Raw genomic sequence first — 20305 nt, 5'->3', positions numbered from 1 at the left:
GCGAGGATGGCAGCTGGTCGGAGAGGCAACGTGCGTCTTGTGTCACGGTACCAGGCACTACAGTAGTCTCGGTACTAAAGAAGATGTTGGTAGCAAGGAGCAGTATCGTGTACCGGCAGCAACCCGAGGCAGATGGCGTCCTCTCAATCTTCCTTTCCCTGTGAGTAGAGTACGGCCGGGCAGTCACCCCTCCATGGCCATTGAGATAAAGGAGATTTCGGGGGAAACCGCTGGAATGGGTGCAAGGTGCATGAAAGCCTGTTTGCAAAGGGCAGCATTGAGTGATTCAATGAGCAGCAATCAGCGTTGCTAGGAAAGGGCAGTCGATCCTGACATGGAATGGGGCGCCAGCATCACAGATAGGCAGGCCACTTGGAGGTAGAGGTACCTAGCTATTGGTATTGGTATCATGCAGGTAAGGTAAGAGCGAAGATATCGCCTTCCACCAGGCACGGGCTAGCCCACACACCTTCCGGCCCGTTGTCCTGCCAAAGAAGAAATGTTGTTTGCTTTCAACTTTCCCGAATTGGAAACGAGGCGATACAATGAGAGTGGGAGAGAAACACGGGAGGGAGACACGACATGGTTGCGAATCAAGTACGACATTCAAAGAAGTAAAAACAGGAGACAAGGATCATTTGAACACTAAGGGCATGGTGACGCCGCGTCGCCTCGTTTCGATTTTTTGTTCGTTTTTGCTATCCCCCATCCAAGGTCGCGTACAGTGGGTGGTGTTGGTGGGGTTGCAGCGGACGGACGCCATGCACGTCGGGAATGAGATCCAGGGACGGCAAGAGTAAAAGGCAGCAAGACAGTGAGACTATAATATGAGTCACTCGACTGCGAGTTGGACGAGAGCCAAACGAAGAGAAAGGAGTGTCTCTTGTTGATTGGTGAGAGAGTTGACTTGTAACCGGGCAGGACAGGAGACTCGAGCGGGAACGGAGAAAGGCTGATCAATGGAGGGGAAAGATGGAAGCTGAGATGTTGGAATTGGTGGGCACTGCATGGTTGAGACCAGGTAGCTGCCAGATGCCTGCTGGTTAGGTACCTGATAGCTCTGTGTCCATAGATACCTCTACCCCCTCATTGGAGGAATACTACCAGACGGGAGTCGTACCGTACCTGATAGAAAACCGAACTTACACCGAAGACCTCGCTCGCAGCTTTTTGCCATCCTGTTGCCTAAGCAAAGTTGTTTGCAATGAATCTAAGAAGAACCTCGTCGGAATTAGACCTATGACTCCAGCGTTGTGAAATGTTTTCTCCCATCTCGCCGGAAACGGACAGATAGCAGGCGCAGATGGTTTGAGAGGGTGGCATTGATCAAGGGGGCGATGACAGGAACCAGAATGAGATGAAATGTTTGGGAACTTGGGGCGCGGGACGTTGGAGGTCCTGGAAAATTACGTGGTAACAGCGCGTCGCAATCGGCACTGTGGCTGGTCTTCCGCGCGATGCTGGCGCCAAGTCACTTGATCAGACGATCCACTCACAATTTCTCCAGTTCCCCCTGTCCTGTGTCCTGGACCTTTTTGTCCAATGATCCAAGTCCTTCCGAGTCTCCCCGTGTCGTGCCTGTGTGTGTTTCGTTCTGTTCCCGTCCCCTCTTTGATGCGTGCGTGCCACAGCGCCAGGCAGAACCAAGTGTTTTGGGAAGCCTGAGGCAACAACTTTCAGTTCTCTGTGGTCTCTTCCGATGTTAGATATGCACGGACCCCCGCACTTAGACCCTGGCTCGACCAATCATCATCCAAAGCACCCTTACCTCTCCCCATAATGTGCACAACATGAACCAATCACGCCATTGGATTACCGGGCTCGGTTGAATGTTGCAGCCGTGGCTGATTTGGTTTGGGAACGTGGGCAGGACACACTGAAAAGGCCATCCTTCCTTAGCAGACCTTAGCAATTTCGCCATCAACCCTATCTCGTTCGTGGACTCGCACTCGACCAATTCATGACTGCTGTCCCGTCCAGCCCATCGCAATTGTTACCACTCGATCGCCTCGCCCGCGCCTCTGCCATCGCGTCCTTAACAGACATGAACAAGAACTGGAACGACCGGGCCGACAAGGACCTCTTCTTTACCATTCTCAATGTAAAGAACATTGGCGTCATCAGCGGCTCGGAATGGATCACCATCGGCAACACCATGCGCGCCATGGGTTACGGCTTTACCAACGAGGGATGCCGGTAAGTGCTTTTGTTGTCGTGTTATTCGTGTTATCTCCATAACAAACCTCAAGTCAACAAGGACTTTGACTCGCGTGCCAAGTCATCAAACTACATGATGATTATCTTTTGGGATCCTGTATTCCTGTTGAATACTGGCCTTGATACTGTCTTCTCTGTCTTTTCTGTCTCTCTCTGTTGTTTTGTGTTCCTCGTCATCGATCCATCGTCTTTGCCTGTCTGTATGCATCAAGACTGCATAAACATGTTGAGGTTTCGCCTAGATAAATCAGGTTGGCAAGAGGTCATTGTTACTACCCTAATCCATTGTTCATCCCTTAACAATCCTTTACATGATTCCCCATGTTGTTGGATGGATAGACATGGATATACACAATCATTTTGTTCTCCATCAACTACTTACCTCGCCATGACATGCTTCAACCGGCTTCCTTTGCCGCCAGTGCATATCAAGAACTGTGAGCTAACCTACCCACGGCAGACAACACTTCCAAGGCCTTCGCCGTGCCCAGCATAAGAGCGAAGGCGGCGTTGCAACTGCCTCCCCTGACCCCAACCGGAGGGTAGATCCCACTCTTAACCCAATCACAAGGAGGCCGGGACCTGGACGTGGTCGCCCTAAGAAGCAGCAAAACACGGCCCAGGGGCAGTCCCCCGCCAGCACGGCTTCGGTTTCCGAGACGGGAACCACCGGCCCCAGTGTTACCCCGATCCCTCCCCCGGTTGTTCCTGGTGCTCCCGGTCAGAGCACCACCGCGATCCCCGTCCCCGTTGTTCCTGGCATGCCCGTTCCGCCCGGTGGTATGCATCCTGCTGCCATGGCCCAGGTTCATGCCCAGGCCCAGGCCCAGGCCCAAGCCCAAGCCCAAGCCTACGCACAGCAGCAGCATGCTCAGGCTCAACTTCAAGCTCACGCGCAAGCTCAGGCTCATAACCAAGCCCAGGCTCAGCAGGCCCGCGTCCAGCAAAATGGACGAGGCGGGAACCAGGCTGGCGGTCAAGGGCCGGCTAACCAGGGTGTCCAGGCTCAATCTGGCGGACAGTCGGCTGATGGAGATGATGTTGCCGTGGACCCTAGCCTCGAGGATGGCGACAACGACGAGCAGCAGCACCCCAACAAGCGACGCAAGATGGAACAGGACCCTCTGGACGACGCGGCGGTGCTGAATGCCTTGGCCGCCCACAACGACCCAGCATCAACCGCCGCACACTTTGCGCCAGAGTGAGTTGATCTTTACGTTGCCCCTCCTGTCTAACGCCTCACCTACCTATGCCGTTGCGGCGCTAAGATTTCCTTCAAGCTTCAACTACGAAGAGGCTTAAGGTCCCAGCAACCGTGATTGCGGGCAGGTATGCGGTAAGGGAAGGTGGTTGATGGGCGTTTCTGGTTGTGTTTAATGGGATTCTGTGATTCGGCTATAGGTATCTGGTCCCGGCCCCCCCCCCCCCCCCCCTCCGAACGTGTCAGGAGGTGGCAGTTGGTGTGTGTTTTAGTTATCGAGCAGGTATCGAGTACGTTTTCGACGTCGACTATTGTATTTTGCCCGCTCCGACTTGTTTTGCAGGATGGTTACGAGCATCACATTCGCAACGAGTACGGCTTTTTCTATGCGTTTTAGGGCCTGAGATATTCGTTTCGGTATAAGTCACCCGTTTTGTTATCTCTCGTTTCCTATTCGTTGCCTGTGATGAAATGTGATAACAGTGTTCTCATAGCGAGTCGGGTTTCCTTCCCCTCTTTCGGGTATATAATGTGACAACAATCTCAAGCTCTCCCATCACTCCTCCTCCCCCTCCCCCACATCTTCCACGGTTTATCAACTTCTCGAGATCAACCTCAACTATCTGGTCTTCCTCTAGCCATCAGCCCATTGCTGCTCACGTTGAACTCAACAAGCCAGTCAACAGAACCGTGTTACGCGCTTCTCGCCCAACAACACTCGTCACAATGTCTAATGCCGACGAGATCCCCAAGGAGAGCAAGTGGGGCAACGATGCACACTCAGCTCTCTGCGTAGCTCTCGCCGAGGCCCTGATTGCTGCTGGAAGCAGTCCCGCGCAGAAGAAAGACCTCATTATGGCCGTCATGAAGGCGTGTGGCCTCGATGGCTTTACGTGGGAATCAATCCGGTGAGTGTGATACGTGTGTTCTCATTGGGTTTCCAGCTGTACCGCCCGCGTTTTGTTTGCTTGGTCTTTTTTTTTTTTTTTTTTTTTTTTTTTTTTTTTTTTTTTTTTCAATGTTACCAGAAACGCGTCTTCCCCTTCCTGTCGTGTCCTTTTCTCTCACCTTCACCACACCCACGAAACTTCTGCGCTATCTACGCTACAACTACAAACGGTTCAACTTTTTGTCCCACCACCCAGCCCTTCCTTCCGAGAATTCATCGCAAAATGCCGCGTTGGGATGAGCAGACCCATATCGATCTGATGATCACCCTCTACAACGCCTTGCAGCCCAGCATGACCAAGGAAACACAGGACTTTGTCGTCGAGGCCATGCGATCCAAAGGCCATGACATTGGATGGGACGCGCTCCGGTAAGCTACATGCGGTGAACCGATTTGGTGCTCGTTCCCTTACCCAGTTTGATCGTCTTATCTCGCCAAGTGGCTGGCAAACTCGATGCTATAAAATCCCTCCTTTCTTCCGGCTAGCTGTATCCGAGTTCTCTCCCCTTTCCCTCAAACACACAAAGACCCAGCATCGTCCTCGCCCTTCTCTCACCCTTCCACAAAAACCTACTTCACATCAACGGAAAGTCCTCGCATTGCAATCAAAATGCCCAAGTGGGAGGAAATCCGCGATGATCTCTTCCGCGCGTACATGAACGCTACTGGCGTGATCACCCCGGAGATGCAGGTCTCGATCGAGAAGTCCATGCAACCGTATGGTATGAAATGGAATGCCATTAGGTATGTGATTATTATAGCAGGCGGGCGTCTTCTTTTTTTTCTTTTTTTTTTTTTTTCTTTTTTTTTTTTTTTTTTGCGAACTCGGAGGTACCAGATCCACCCACAGCTGGTCTTGATCCAGCACTGTTTGTTTGTGCTATAAGTTCTCTCCCCTTCTGGTCCCGCTCCTCTCTCCCTCCTTCTCCCCAGCAACCTACACGGTCCATTGTTGCCGGCTCACCAATTCCATCATCCCAACTCAACACAACCAACATATCCAACTCAGTCACCATGTCTTCGCAGCGGTCTGCGCAGCGAAACTTGACCAGATGGGATCAAAAGACTCACGAGGACATCATGTTGGCGATGTTTGAGCATTTCCGTCCCACGGCAGCTGACATGAAGGAGATCGTTGAGCTCCTTCATGTCCAGAAGGGCCACACCTTCACAGATGGCGCTCTATTGTACGTTGAGACGAAACCGAGATGATCACCTTTCGCTTTCGTTTGCTCCCTCATGGAGTATAAAGATCCCTCCTCTCTCCCTCCCTCCTCCCTCCTCGCTCTCCAACTCTTTCACATCTCCATCAACACCATCGCAGCAGTAACAAGAACACACTACCAGCACAACCACCAGCCCCCAGAGCTTCGCCTTGTGCTTCCGTTTCGCAAAGAATCAAGCTGCTCTCAGCCTCAAGATGGAGGAAGAGGACCACGAAGCACAGTTCTACGTGGCCAAGGCTTCCAAGCCCACCAACTGGGATCACGATGCCCATCTGACGCTGCTCCAGGCCGTCATGATTGAGGCGCTTCCTTCGAAGCCCCAGTGGGACAGGATTCTGCAGCGCGTTGCTAGAAAAGGCTACACATATACACAAACTGCAGTGCTGTAAGAATTCAAGCCCGTTCTTGCCGCTTTTTCTGCCGCATTCCACTCGGGTGGGCGGTCACCTTATCCTCCCCTTGGCCCCTCTTTTCATTACTACCTATACATTTTTTCTGCCGGTTTGGGCCACATCTCTCCTCCCTCCCTCGCGCAACTCACTTTCCAACTTACTTCCCACCACCTCCTACAACAAGCACCACCACGTCTGCTCTCCAGCCTCATCCATCATGGTGGACTCGGAAACCGATAAGGTCGCCGAGACCAGAATGTCGTGGAACCACAATGCCGACAAGCACCTCATCGGCTGCGTCGTTGATGAGATTGTTCCCGGCGAGGAGACCTACAGAAATCTTGCAGCGCGCATGAATACGTTGGGTTATGGCTGCACACCCAAGGCCGTGAAGTAGGCTGCTACTAACCATCTTTCTTTTGCCTCTGCTTTTCTATCGCTTTATTCGTTCGCGCTTTGCCTTATCATTCATTTCAGCTTGACCACTTCATATGTGATCATACAACCATACTAACCACCTTCTCTTCCACAGGCAGCACCTCCAGAAACTCCGCCGGAAGGAAGGCGTTTCCGCTGCGGTCGCCTCTGACAGCGGCGCTAACACGTCCACCCCGACCAAGGGCCGCAAGCGCGCTGCTCCCGGCAGCGGCGTCAAGAAGACTCCCGGCACCGGTCGCGGCAAGAAGGCTGCTGCTGCCAAGACTGCTCCCTTGGTGATCAACTCGGACGACGAGGACGACATCAAGGAGTCTCCGGAGAAGAAGCTCAAGACGGAGGAGAGCAAGGTGAAGGAGGAGTATGATGATGGGTGAGTACCTTGCTGACTGTCCTGTGTCAAGGGGAGAGGAAAGTAAGGATGCTAACAGTGAAATAGTGTTGATGACTACATGTACCCTAATGAGATTTAATCTCTGCTGGGTTGGATGTCGTCCGTCGCGGCTGCGATGGTCCGTGGATATCTCGCCATGGACTGCTTGCTGCTGTCTAGCTCAACCCCAACCTACCATCGGAACCTTTTGCAGGAAGTCCCAGTTAACTTTTGACTTCGACTATCGGCAATGGATCTGAAGGTCACGGGCATGAGTTACATGGATGGACAGACGGTAGTCTTCTCGCCTCTTCTTCACTCAATAACGGATCTGCATACGACTCACGGAACGTTTTATGGACACGGACATGGATTGGACTCTATCGGACTTTTCATATTTTCGCTGGCCGGCATTGACATCTGATGGACATGGTTGGTAACGGATACTACGATACTTGGCTTTGCAACACATTCGACATCTCTGGAGCACTTTCACCTCTACTTTCGGCTTTTGTTTATATGGCATGGAGTTGGAAGTAAAAGGATTAGCAGGCGCAAAGGATTTGTTGCTGGGTCTGGTCTGGTCTGGTGGCGTTTGGCATTAAGCATCCTTCGGGGTTTTGCTGGCTTATAGAATAGAAATGGTTCATGGTCTAGTCTGGTTCTCTACCAGTATGGACAGATCGTTCTTCATTCACAGTATTGCAGGACTCATGGATGGGATAGCTTTGATAGAACCTCGACTGGTGAGGTATTGAGGATCGAATCACTGATGCTTTCTCCTTACTTTTTTCTCTTGAAAATGGAAGTGACTTTGATACATGTGACTTGCTTCCAACCTGCAGCCGTGTTGTACTTGTCTTGTCCATGACAGAATTGATGAGATCTTTGGCCGTATCCTTGGCGGATGAGGATCAAGGCCGTTACAATGCTGTAATGAGGATTACAGGAAATCGAAAAAGACATTGACTAGGGTTCCTTGGGGATATTTTCATCCAATAATTGCCTTAAAATTAGGGTCAAAGGTATCACGAAGATGCTTAGATGCATGACAAGTATTACCCATGGTCTACTGTACTACCTGTTACGATTTCAGTTTATTCTCATGGTCATTCGGCAAGTCAACCTGGTCTCAAGAAATTTGTCAGGGACGAGCCTGTGTGGCATTGTTCATTACAGTTAAGCCTGCCCGTAGCGACTAAGCATTGGCCCCGCTAAAGTCCACATGCCAAGTTTTTGCCCCGACAGGTGCGCTGCATTTGAACAAGCATTACATCCTGCACCAGAAGCTTCTGTGCTTGTAATTGCTTGTTATGAAAGTTTCAACAGATTTATTCATGGGTACAAAGCTCTTCTGCAGTAAATGCTTGTTTTGGTCAAGTAACCAACGAGTGTCCACCGAACGTCTGTCGCTGCGCAAGCAAAAGAAAAAGTGGGTCAATTTCAGGGGCTATGGCACAGAGAGTGCATGGCAGTGGGAAGGTGCACTCCGCGGCCAACACACAGGTTGTGCTCGGCCTTGACATACATGTACCTTGGGAAATTGCACTGGCTGACATCACGATAGCTGGCAGTCATGACTGTGAACTTTATTTTTCTTTTTCTTCTCAGTGACAACGTTCCTTTTGCTATTGTCGCGACGGGAAGTCGACAGATTCCATCGTTTTTTCATCCACCACCACGCAGCATATCCGTCGCCAAACAAGTACAAGAGAAAGCAACAGAATGGTGTCAATCGTGAAAACCAATCTGTTGCATCGTGGCAACCGACTCTATTCTTACACGGAAGCAAAGACCTTTATCCTCGCCAAAGAAGAACCTCCAGACTCCGAGCGTGATCAACATGAATGCGATGACCAACAAGAGCGCCGAGCCAACGTACGAAACCGGGAACCGACCAAAGCGACAACCCAACTCTAGTACCAGCAAACCAGAAGTAAAAGCGACCCTCGGAAAATGACCAACTATTGACCGACACCGGGAAAGCAAATGTCTAAACCCAAGTCCCAACTCCAAGATTGGAAAGCAAAAAACAGAGGAATTCCAAGAGCCAAAGCAAAATCCCAAAAGAGACGCCAGGATATGATCAAGGAAAACCTCAACCACAAAGGAGCGACAAGAAGCGAAATCTTGGATGTTGAGGCCGTAGGTCACCTAGTTATCGGTCGTACGCGAGAAGGCACGGTACCGGCTGTCGCAGTTGGTGCTTTGTAGCGAGACTCTGCGCCCAATATCGTTAGCGACCGTCCAACATATCAAGGACATAGAGGGGAGACAGAGGAAGTGGGACGACAGGAGCACTTACCTAGATCTCGTCAGGGTCAATACCACCAACAAGATGAGCAGCGTCGGCCGCATCATCAGCAGCGAGAGTGTCGGCGATAGCCTCAAGCTCTGAGACACCTTGCATGGCAACGTCGATGTTGCTGTTGTCGCCGCCATTGATGGTATCACCAACGGGAGAAGAAGCAGGCACAAAGCCAGCACCAGTCGCGCCGTTGACCGGCTCGTCGATGGGAGCAGCAGCAGCTGCTGTTGCCAACGCGGCCTTTTGTTTGGTAGTGAGCCGCTTGCGCGGCGTGGCCTTTTTCTTCGCGGGAGTTTCCTCGAAGAGAATCGCGTCGGGATCGTTCGCGTCCTCGGCGGAACGCTTCACGCCAGAGCCATTCTTGGAGGGGGTATCAGGTGTCATGTCACCGAGGTCCAGGTTTCCCAGAGCAGTGCCTGGGGTGGAAAGGGCGGCGTCCTCGTCGCCACCGTTGCCGGGGGTGAGCATTAGGGCCTTCTTGGGGGGGCGACCACGACTGCGCTTGACCGGGGTGACACCAACTTCGCCATTCTCGGCAGCGGCAGCAGCAGCAGGAGCCGCCTTCTTTGCGCTGGCAGAGGCCGCGCCAGCAGCAGCGCCGTCAGGAAGGCCATCCAAGTTGAGATCACACTTCTTGCGAAGCAGTCTCCACGCCTCTCTGGCACTCTTGGCGTTCTTCTGGCCGAGGGACTCGGCGACTTTCTCCCAATTGGCATCGACTTTGGTGGTCAGGTTCTCCAAGATGGCGCAAACCACCTTGGTCTCTTGGAAGGTGAGGGTCTGTCCGTTGATGACAGGGCCGGATGTAGCGCCCTCAGCGGGAGCGGCTTTGGGAGGCATCTTGAGTGCTTGGTATGGCTTTGGGGGGGTGAGGAATGGTCAGTCTCTTGTGGAGGATTTGGCGAGCAACAAGGTGATGGAAGGACAGGAGCACGAGGGGATGAAGGTAATGCCCTTGAGATTTAATTTGGAGCAAGCGACTTACGTTTGAGTGGAAGAGGTGAATATTCTTGCAATAATCAGAAATCGTAGGCAACGAGGTGATCGTGGGCCTAAGCGAATGCTGCCAGCGACGAGGGCGAACTTGTCGGTCAATGCCTGAGAATGGATTGACGGCAATTTTGATGGAAGAAGACAAAGCTATACTTACAAGAACAAGAGGCTGTTGGTGACGAGTCCTGCCTTGAGAAAAATCTAGCCGAGACACTGAGTGGTGATCGGTGATGACGGAAGCTGTCGAAGCTGTTGCTTGGGAAAAGAAGAGCGCCCTGACGAGAAGGGTACCAAACAACAAAAGAATAAGGAGTGGAGTTCTTGCCGGCGGGAGGGGGGAAGTAAGATGTCACGACCGGAAAACCCTCGCTTACAAGAACACTCGCCCCCAAAAAATCTGGGCAGCGTGTGACCACTTAGTCGCCTACCCCTAAAGGTCCTCACGATAAACGTCCTCTTGTTGGCCAATGGGGACAGCTCACAGCAAATATCGTACGAAATAGAAGGAAGCCTGCATGATAATGGTATCAAAATCCTGCGGAATTTCTTCGACTACCAAGCTTCAGACGACAAACTTTCCATAACGTTTGCCGGAGACACCCCCTCGTGACCATCTGTTCATGCCCCCTCCCAGCCCGGGGGCCAAGAACTTCTACGCCAGGCCACTGAGGGCTGCTCTCCAGGGCTGGCACTCCAAGCAAAAGCGATAAACCAGGTACATTATCCACAATGGCCAGCTACCGGTACATCGGGTCCATAAACGTTTGCTCCCAAAGCATACCGTTTGGTGAGGCAGAGATAGGAAGCCCATCTCTTCTGCCGTAGTGCTTGGTAGTCTACTGCCGGTCTCTGAGGGGGGCCACTTGGTACCTGGTACCAAAATTGAAGGGTCTGGAGCTAGTTATAACTGGTATTTGGTTGTCCTTGGACAGCAGTGTTACCAGAAATTGCCGGAGTGATACCTCCCGATCTAAAACATTTGGTGAATTGGTACAAGCCCGATGATATTTCTCAAACCAAGCGTGACGTCTGGTATTCGCAGCTCCCCTGGTACCCGACTGATGACGGTTCTACACCGGGCTTCTGCTTCCACTACTCGAACTGTGAACTCTTTTTTCCTTGCCTTACCGTCAAGAAATTCTATCTTCCTCAACCAAACAACACCAACTTTCTTCGTTCAGCATACAACAAGCTCACCTCCACGGTCTGTTTCCAGCAAGATACTCGCCAATAGCTTCCTGTTCTTGTGAGTAGACGGCCTTTTTCCTAGTAGCTTCACCTACCATGCCAATTGGGTCTACCTTTTCCGCTCGCGGTTGCGGTGAGATTGTCTCCAGAAAACCTTCTGACAAGTTTTCTCACATCGCTAGACCCCGCAAACAACAGACCTCTGACACCATGCCCCCCAAACCCGCTGAGCTCGCCATCACTGGCACCATCCATGGCATAAAGCCCACCGAGAGTGATCTCAAGATCATCTTCGGCCTCATGGAGAACCTCCTCGCTCCTATTGAAGCCGATTGGGATGGCGCGGCCAAGTCAGCTGGCCTTAAGGACCGCAAATCCTTCAAGGAATTGTATCGTCGCTTTCGCCTCAAGTACGGCCTTGACAGCGCGAAGGGCACCGCTGACGGCGGTTCTGGTGCTGCTGAAGGCGATGCTGTCAAGACCGCCGTCAAGAAAACCCCCAACTCTAGGAAGAAAAAGCCCGCCGCCGACGAGGGTGACTCGGGAGCCCTCCTGACCCCCACTACCTTTACTCCCGACCATACCAGCCTCGCCGGCTCGACCAAGGACTTTAACATGAACGACAACATGGACTTCGTCGGTCATGAGCAGCCTAACACTCCATCCAAGTCTACCACTGCCGCCTCGGTCAAGAAGCGTACTGCTGCTGAGGCCAACCCTGACGAGACGCCCGCGAGAAAGAAGCCTACTTCTGCACGCAAGCCGCGTATGACGGCTAAGCAGAAGCGGGAGGCTGCGGCCGCTGCGGCCGCTGCTGCCGAGGTTGCTACTACAGCTACTGAGGACCCGATCGGCACCGTTGCTTCTTTCAACGAGCCGATTTCTTCTCCCATGTTCCCGGCTGGTACTACTATCGATGACGCCGCCGGTATTGATGCTACTATGGAGGGCACGGAAGAGCCTGGTAGTGAGGCCGCGGAGGCTTTGGATTTGGCTTTGGAGGCCAACGCCGCTGCTGAGGCTGAAGCTACCTCTACTGCCTTCATTTGATGATGGTAGCGCTGCGGCCACCAACGTGACTGGAAGTTAGGTACCATGGGTATGTCTTTATCTCGTCCTTGCTTTATTCCAAAGTGAACTTGGTCTTGGTCACTAATGCTTTTCATCCTTCACAGATGTGACTTTCGAGTTCCGACGACCAATCTCTCTCTTTGCAAACAATCCAACCTTACGCTATTTTCGAAGAAGTTGCTTGTCTCTCAGCTTATCTTGCGCCTTTTCCTTGAGTGTGGTTTGCACCTTTGGAGTTTGGTTTGGTTCTGGGTCAGACACTATGTAGACTGGACATCATGGATGTTGGTTGAATAAGATGGCCAAAGTAGCATGAACACGTGTTGCTTTCATTATGATTATTTGCTGAGTGCATACAGCCAGGCGTTTGGAAGCAATAATATTGGGCGTTTTCAGTCATTGGCATGTACTCTTTGTTTGGCGCAGTCGGATTGGTGTCTTTGGTGGACATATCCGGTGCCTGGAGTGTTTTTTTCCCATGATACTCGCCATGGAAATTTAGGTGGTGACTGGCTATGATGTACTTTCGTTGCTTGCTTCAGTGGATTTCTGGGAGCTGTGGAGCTGGCCGCTCAACAAAGGAACCTGTGACTTCTTTACAGCAGGAGATAGGATGAAAGTCCATTCACAGAGGCAACAACAGAAAACAGTTCTGTCCACGGTCGATAGTGTCCCTGTTTTCCATCGTGATTTCCACACTTTCATGTCTACCTCTACGTGCTTTGCCGGCAGGGTATTGACTTCCTCTTGTTTCTATCAAAAAGAAAAGGGGGGCTCGGCAACTGCCACGCTCGGGAAAAAAAAAAAAAAAAAAAAAAAAAAAAAAAAAAAAAAAAAAAAACCTACCTAGCTTGCAAGATACTTACTTCCTCAAGTGATCCAATCTGAGCGCCTACCATCAAAGGTTCTCAAGACAAAGGTCCTCTCCCTGGCCAATGGAAAGGGCTCTCTGAAAAGTCGTAGGAAGATACCCCTCCGTGACGTTTGGAAGGTGCATCCTCCTTTGTATGTCCATTCGCAGATAACACTTGGCTGAGCCTGGCATGACTTTTCTTCTTTTTCCCCTCAGGCCGCCAATCAAGCACTTCTCCCAACCAGTACTCCATATCATATTGATTATGGGCTTGGACAACCGAATTATTGGCATTATTGTCAAACTACCTCCTGTTGTATTCTGCCCCCGCAAAAAGTCTTTTGATGGATGTACTTCGGACGAAAGACTTGCAAGTACCGCTATTCTATATGCACCAAAGACGTCTTGGCCATTCCGTTGATGCTCTAAAGTAGCAGTTTCCAGTGACCATAAAAGAGTCCAAGATGAGTCCGAAGCGCCAAACAAGTATGTGTTCGCAAACTGAAAATGCCAGTTTCTGTTTAAGGCCTTTCAGAGCAAGAAAAAAAAATCAAACCAGAAGTGGACGGAAAGCATTGGATATCGCCTTGATACCTCTAGCATCTGACCAACTCCAAGAACAATCAACCCATGCCCAAATCCCAGCCGGAAAGCCATCAAAACCGAACTCCAAAGTCCCAGTTGTAAACAGAGAACATCGAGAAACCGATTTGAAAGCGATAGCAAAAGTTACATCGTTGAAGGTTGATGTTCGTGTTGTGGATCCGCAACAAAGTACCAGTCCGTTTCGGTTGTTGCGGCCAGCTTGGTGTCTGTGTAAGCAACAGCATTAGCGACCTCTTTCTTCATCTACCTTGCAATCTTGAAGGAAAATATAGAGACAAGTTAAGGTAAAAAGAAAACTTGCGTGTACGTACCAACTCAAATCTCGCCGGAGTCGGAGCCACCATGGTCATTCTTCATAGCAACATTGATGTTCTTGTCGCCATCAGAACCCGCAGCAGCGGCGTCAGAAGGAGCAGGAGAGGTCGCTGCAGCAGTCTCCGCAGCAGTCTCCGCAGCCGCCGCCGCCGCAGCAGCAGCAGCCTCTCTCTTCTGCTTGGCAGTAACACGCGGCTTGCGCGCCGGCTTCTTTTTAGCCGGGGTCTCGGTCATCAAATCCGCATCCGGGTCAGCATCAGCCGCGTCAGCAGCAGTACGCTTCTTGGCAGAAGTGCTGGTGTTCATGCCGCCACCGAAGATGGACTTGCTGGGAGTCTCGGGGGTCTCAGAGCCAGCATCAGCGACAGTGAGCGCCTTCATGCCTGCGGGGACGCCAGGAGTCAAGGGACTCGGACCGCCGGTCTCCTCGGTCAGAACTTTCTTGTTGGCGGGACGGCCACGAGCGCCGCGACCGCCACCGCCGCCGCCGGGAGTCTTCTTCGGGGTTGCAATGGTCTCGCCGCTGTCGTCCTCAGCGGTGGTAGAAGCGGGAGCAGCAGAAGAAGTCTGCTTGGTGCCGCTGACACTGTCGATGTTGCACTTCTTCTTCAAGGTCGGCCACATCTTCTTGAACGAACCGACGGTGTAGCCGGCGAAGGCGGCGGCTGCGTCCAGGTCTGCCTCGATGGGCGCGGTCAGATTGTTGAGAACGCCGAAGATCAACTTCATGTCAGAGGCAGTCATGGGAATACCGTTAATGGTGTACACAGTGTCGCCGACAGGAGCAGACTTGGGAGCCATGGTGGAAGTCTGCTGATGGAACACTGTTAGCTCGTTGTCCATCGATCGAGTGATGAAATCTATCAAGCTGACATCGTTCGATGATTTGTGGCAACCACCATAGATTGTAAATTGACAAGAAAACCTGGAAGATGGGGATGGCATCTTGCTTGACCAAGGAAGCAATGGCGTCCACTGGAGAGGGACGCGAGGTCAAGCAGGGGTATGGTAGTAAACAGTAGAGGGCAGTATCGACGAGATACTATTCAGATGGATCAGCTTACCGTCGAGTGATGAAGGTAAATTTTCTGAGGCGACAGCGGAGATGGCCGTGGGCAACAAGGGGACGTTTGGGCGCGAATGAGCTCCTATCTGCGACGTGGGAAAACTTGTCAGGAATCATGAGCACATAACAAAGACCGACCTACCGAAATCAGAAGCAGACACGTCAAGGAAATTGGCCTGATGAATTAGGTCGATGGAAGAAGATGTGTTCTCTACTTACAAGAATTTGAAGCTGTTGGTGATGTCTTAGAAGAAAGCAAGGCCAAGCTGCAAAACTCGAGGCTGTGGTACGTCGAACGAAAAAGGGTGTGATGCTTTGCAAGCGAAGGAAGAGAATTGTTGACGAGAAGAAAGAGAAGAAAGTCTCAGCTCAGCATGGGCCGTGTTCAGTCGGAGGGGGAGGGCAGAAAACAAAACGTTACGACCCGAATTTAGAAAACCGCAGCGAAGTGGTACCAGTTCACCGGTCTAAGAAGAACGATAGGTATCACTCCGACTTATTTCGGGTTCGTTTAGTTCAGGAACAACAAAACACCAGTTGTAACCAGCCATAGACACCGCGAATTCGGTACCGGGTACCAAGTGTCCCCCCTAAAGCCCGGACATAGACTATCACCCCAGCAGGAAACATTGAAAGGAACCTCTCCCTCGCCAGACGTTTTTCTTATAGGAGAAACCTACTGATACCGGCTGATGTGGATCTCGTACATGCCCAGCATTTAGCCTTATCATTCGTTAATCACAGTGGAGGGCAGCCCTCATTGGCCTAGTATGGGGGTTCTTGGCTCCGGACGGGGCATCTAAGGACGGTCACGAAGGGGAACATTTTTCGAAAGTTTGCCGTCTCAACTAAACGGAGTTCTAAACGGAGTTCCCCAAGTTGTTTGTTGTTTCGGATTCTGGCAAGCGAGGTTTTTCCGGCCAGTGCATAATATCTTGATTTTTTTTTTTTTTTTTTTTTTTTCCTTCCATTGGCAGCTGTTCCACCTCGGGTCTCCACGACTTGATTTTCTGCTATTTTCCCTCCTCGTCAAGACACTCTTCTTTTTCAAAGCAAGAACATCTCCTCCTTCAGTGGAACTACTTACCAGACTACTTGCCGTGAGTCTTCTTTCCAAGTATCGGTAGGATTATCAGCTATCGTGTTGTCTTCAGACGTTAACTCACATTTGATTTCCCGTCACCAGAAGAATTCCTTCAGACCCAAGGTCACCCTCTCTTGCTGCCTACGATCTTTGGAAATCACCAGGAAAGCTTTCAAACCCATCCTTCGCATTACTCAAACGTACGTCCGTCACTCAGCTTTTGTCTACAACTCAGATCCCAAATAATAACCACAAGCAGGACTCCCATCCATCCATCCATAATGCCCCCCAAAGCCGTCGCCAATGGTGAGTCCGCTTGCGCCCTCCGCGGTCAAGCCCTCACCAGCAGCGAGGTGAAGATCCTCTTCGGCGCTCTCAGCAACCTGAACGCGCCCCTCGATATCGACCTGCAAGGCGCCGCCCAGACCGCCGGTCTCAAGCCCAACTCGTACAAGGAGATGTACCGTCAGCTCCGTCGCAAGTACGAGCTTGGCAACCCCAACGCCGCCGCCGCGGCTGCTGTTGTTGTTGCTTCGGGAGGAGGTGACAGCAACCAGTCTGTCACTACCTCTACTGGTTCTTCTTCTTCTACCGCTACCCCGAAGAAGGCCCCTGGAACTGGTGGTGGCGGCGGTGGCAGTCGCGTGAGCCGTACTCGCCCGAAGAAAATGTTGCTCACGCCCGGAGTTGGTGGTAGTGCTAACCAGGGCGTCGAGACCGCCCTCGCCACCCCTGGCACGCCCATGGGAAACTTAAACTTCAACGACATAACGCCTGAGACTCCGTCCAAGAAAGCTTTTGGTACCTCTAACAAGCGCTCGGCTACTGAGGCCAACCCTGACGAGACTCCCGCCAAGAAGGGGCCTGCTGCTCGCAAGCCCCGTGTTTCCGCCGCCGCGAAGCAGAAGGCTGTGGCCGCCGCCCAGGCTGAGACTAAGGTCAAGGTTGAGGCTGCTACTGATGCTGGTTTCATCGGTGATTTCTACGGCAACGATGTCGATGCCGCGATGGAAGGCATTTCCCAGGCCGCAGAGGCTATTGAGGACACTCTTGCTGCTGCTGCGGCTGACGAGGGTTACATTACTGCTACTGAGGGTGGTGGTGTCGATTACGGCGAGATCTAGCCCACAGGTGAGTTGTTAGTTTCATTGTGCTTCGTTCGTTTGAGTCTTTCCTCAGTCGTCAGTCCTCCATGGCTGGGTAGTTGGAAGTCAAAAGTTGGAATAGTTGCTGATGGTTTTGTTCATTCCCAGGATCTCACCACCGACAAGACCGCCAGTACTTCGCACATTGGAACCACTGATCAAGACAACCTCAACAAGAGTGTTGTCTGTCTCCCCTACAGTCGGATCTTGGTTGGTGGTCATAATCTGGTTGGCTCTTTTGGAGTTTTGGTCTTGCGCTCTCGGTCACTTGCTGGCATTTCTCTGCTTTCTCATGCTATCGATCTCGGAGTTAAGGCCTGCGTGGGTTTAGACATTTGCAATCTCGGTATTAGTCGGCAGTTGGTCTTGATGCAAGGGTAGCTTTCATCTCCATTTCTTTGCTTTACACAAGCTCGGAGTTGAGAGTGCCCCCTTTGGTCGGTCGGTTGCTTGATACTTGGTTTGGCGTTGTTAACGGGATCGCTCCTCCTCAAGGCTGGGAGGTTCTTCTTTGTTGGCGAGAAATAGATTTCTTTGCTGTCGTCTTTCGGTTGATGGATCCTGTCATGGCCAGTTATCACGTTTTCTTGCTTTGTCGGCATTCAACAAGGCTGATGGAAGGACAAACAAGGAAGGGGAATCCATGACCTCGCTATAGAATAGCAGAGTGAACGCCTATACCTACTAGAGAAAGCAAACCAGTTCACGGTTGAGAGAACCCCTCTGCCAGCCAGCGTGATGTCTACAGCAACTAGTGCAAACTTCCATACTGTCCTCGTCGACATTCCACCTCCAAAGCCACATAGGGAGAGCTGTGTGCGGCAGAAGAGCTGAACTGCGATTAATTGTCACCTGTCCCTCTTTCTATCTTTCTCCCTCAGTACTCCCATCTCTTTCTGCATCTTCTTCTTCGTCATTACTCTTCTTCGTCTTGTTGTTGTTGTCGTTGTTGATCTTGTTGTCCTTTTCACTACTGCTCGCGGTAGCAGCAACCACGGAAAGACCCAGGAACACTCGCAGAAAGAGCTGCGCCACCTACATCATAACAGCAACCCTCAACCATAACAACCTCAGCGGCGCCACCGCTGAAGCCAACGCATTCTCATACGCGGTCGAAGACACACCACCACCGCCGCCCTGGTCCAGGAGTAGCCAGCCCGGCCACTCTCCCAGACTCTCATCGTGCTCATACTCTGCCTTGGCTGACAAAGACCAGATATACCTGGCGGCTGCTAGTAGGGTTTTGGCTCTCTTGGTGGTGGGAGAGAAGGGGGTGCCGGTTAGTCCAGTGGTTGGAGTGGGGAAAGGGGAGATTGTAGTGGCAGTCGTGATTCGAAGATTGTTGAAGAAGACGGAGTTGGAGATGGAGGAGTAAGATTTGGAGTTGGAAACAGGTTTTGCTCCAGCTCCCAGATGTTCTAGGGGCCAACCAGACACGCTATCCTGCTGGTCAGGGGCATTCAGAACAACAAACAAGTAAACAAACGCTACCCTAAACCCAAATTCCGTGACACGACAACAGGGGTCTTCAGTTTGTGTACCTGCGTCTCTGCCTTTACTCTTAGTACCCTTGTTGGTAGAGGTAACCGTGATGGTGGGCTCCTCATTGGCCACGGACTCGTTCTTGTTGATGGGCGTATCCCAAGACCAAGAGTGACTGGCATGGGCACGGGCATGACAACCGGCAGCAAGACCAAGAACTCTCTCGTGTTGTTTCCTCTCGCTCTTCTCAACCAGAATGGAACGCCAGAGAAGGGCTCTGGCAACGACCTTGAAGCCGATTGCCTTGGTAGGGCAGCATTTAGCGTCGGTCTGGGTACCCCTACTGGCGTCAGTAGCGGGCTTGTTGTTGACGGAGTCTTTGTCGTTGTTTTTGTTGATTTGAGTGCCGGAGATGAAGACTTGGTGATGGACAGGGGCATGAGGTCCGGTGATAGTCGGCGTTTTGACGGGTGCAAGCGTGGGGGCTGAAGCTAGAGCAGGGAGGAGGTCATTGCGAGAAGGAACACTCAAAACCGTAGGCCGAATAGGGGTAAAGGGGGGAATGGGATTTTGGTGAGTATGGGGGACAGAAATGGCATCAGCCACAGAAATAAAAGCAGGCTGAAGTTGATCGGCAACAACAACAAGCGGATGTTGAGGGCACGGAGAGTTGGAAGCCCTCCAAACCGCAATGTCGTCGTTCCAAAGCTGATACTTCGCACATAGATTCACCCACGCCTGCTGAGCCTCATCAGCACTCCCCAAGCCAGCCCGCTCAGCAACCTTGGCCCAGTCAGCTAGGACTTTGTCCTTGAGATTTTCGAGGATGCTAAATATGAGATTGAGGTCGCTGGCGGTCGGTTTCAGGCCACGGAGTTCTGGCTCGATTGACGAACAGCGAGCTCTCTTTGGGTCGACTTGAAGATTGCTGTTAAGTAGGAAGGTCCGCCGGAATCTGTACCACTTGTTGCGGAGCACTTCTCCTGAGCTGAAATTGGCTGTTTGGGCAGCCTTTGCCGCGTCAAATTTGAGAAGCCCTTTGTTGTTTCTGTCACTGCCAGTGATATTCTCGAGTATGCTGTAGATGAGGTTCATGTCCTTAATACAAGGCTCTCTACCCCGGAGCTTGGGAACGGCGCTGGAGGTTTTGGGTGGCATTGCCAGTTTCTATGAGAGGAGTAGGAATCATTATTGTCAGCAACCATAGTTTGGAACATTGAAGTTGCGTATCTGGGTGACTTACAACAGGTGAGGCTCTAGGCCTTCAAGAGTATTATCTCTACCCGGAAAAGAAAGCTCAAGGCCAAGTTGAAGATCAAGACATAACAAGGGCGGGCAGAATTTTGAGATATTGTTCTCTGATGGCAGTAGAAGTGGAAGAAGGAAAGTTACTGGAGTCGA

General features: G+C 51.7%; 3 protein-coding genes across 3 annotated transcripts; 2 read left to right on the top strand and 1 right to left on the bottom strand.

The window, feature by feature from the left end:
- Window positions 1-2293: 2293 nt before the first annotated feature.
- On the top strand, window positions 2294-6893 carry B0T23DRAFT_405369 (uncharacterized protein; the record flags this gene model as incomplete). The annotated part of the gene is made up of 13 exons (XM_062838990.1): window positions 2294-2417; window positions 2692-3418; window positions 3514-3553; window positions 3816-3940; window positions 4027-4326; window positions 4363-4375; window positions 4447-4736; window positions 4854-5089; window positions 5206-5554; window positions 5781-5937; window positions 5975-6378; window positions 6518-6793; window positions 6860-6893. The coding sequence occupies 13 exons, from the start codon at window positions 2294-2296 to the stop codon at window positions 6891-6893; spliced, it is 3075 nt and encodes a 1024-aa protein (XP_062691711.1).
- An 8199-nt stretch (window positions 6894-15092) lies between these two features.
- Window positions 15093-15746, top strand: B0T23DRAFT_405365 (uncharacterized protein; the record flags this gene model as incomplete). The annotated part of the gene is made up of 5 exons (XM_062838989.1): window positions 15093-15135; window positions 15178-15286; window positions 15326-15399; window positions 15450-15479; window positions 15583-15746. The coding sequence occupies 5 exons, from the start codon at window positions 15093-15095 to the stop codon at window positions 15744-15746; spliced, it is 420 nt and encodes a 139-aa protein (XP_062691710.1).
- A 2586-nt stretch (window positions 15747-18332) lies between these two features.
- On the bottom strand, window positions 18333-20230 carry B0T23DRAFT_163761 (uncharacterized protein). Its single transcript, XM_062832770.1, has 2 exons — window positions 20148-20230; window positions 18333-20071 (listed from the first exon to the last, which is right to left on the bottom strand). Exon 2 carries the CDS (start codon window positions 20060-20062, stop codon window positions 18458-18460), a length of 1605 nt encoding a protein of 534 aa, XP_062691709.1. The 5' UTR covers window positions 20063-20071; window positions 20148-20230; the 3' UTR covers window positions 18333-18457.
- Between the last annotated feature and the right edge of the window lie 75 nt (window positions 20231-20305).

Source organism: Neurospora hispaniola (genome assembly GCF_033458365.1).
Source record: "Neurospora hispaniola strain FGSC 10403 chromosome Unknown B0T23scaffold_5, whole genome shotgun sequence".
NCBI classification, from domain to species: Eukaryota; Fungi; Ascomycota; class Sordariomycetes; order Sordariales; family Sordariaceae; genus Neurospora; species Neurospora hispaniola.
This window is presented reverse-complemented; position numbering and strand designations above follow the sequence as displayed.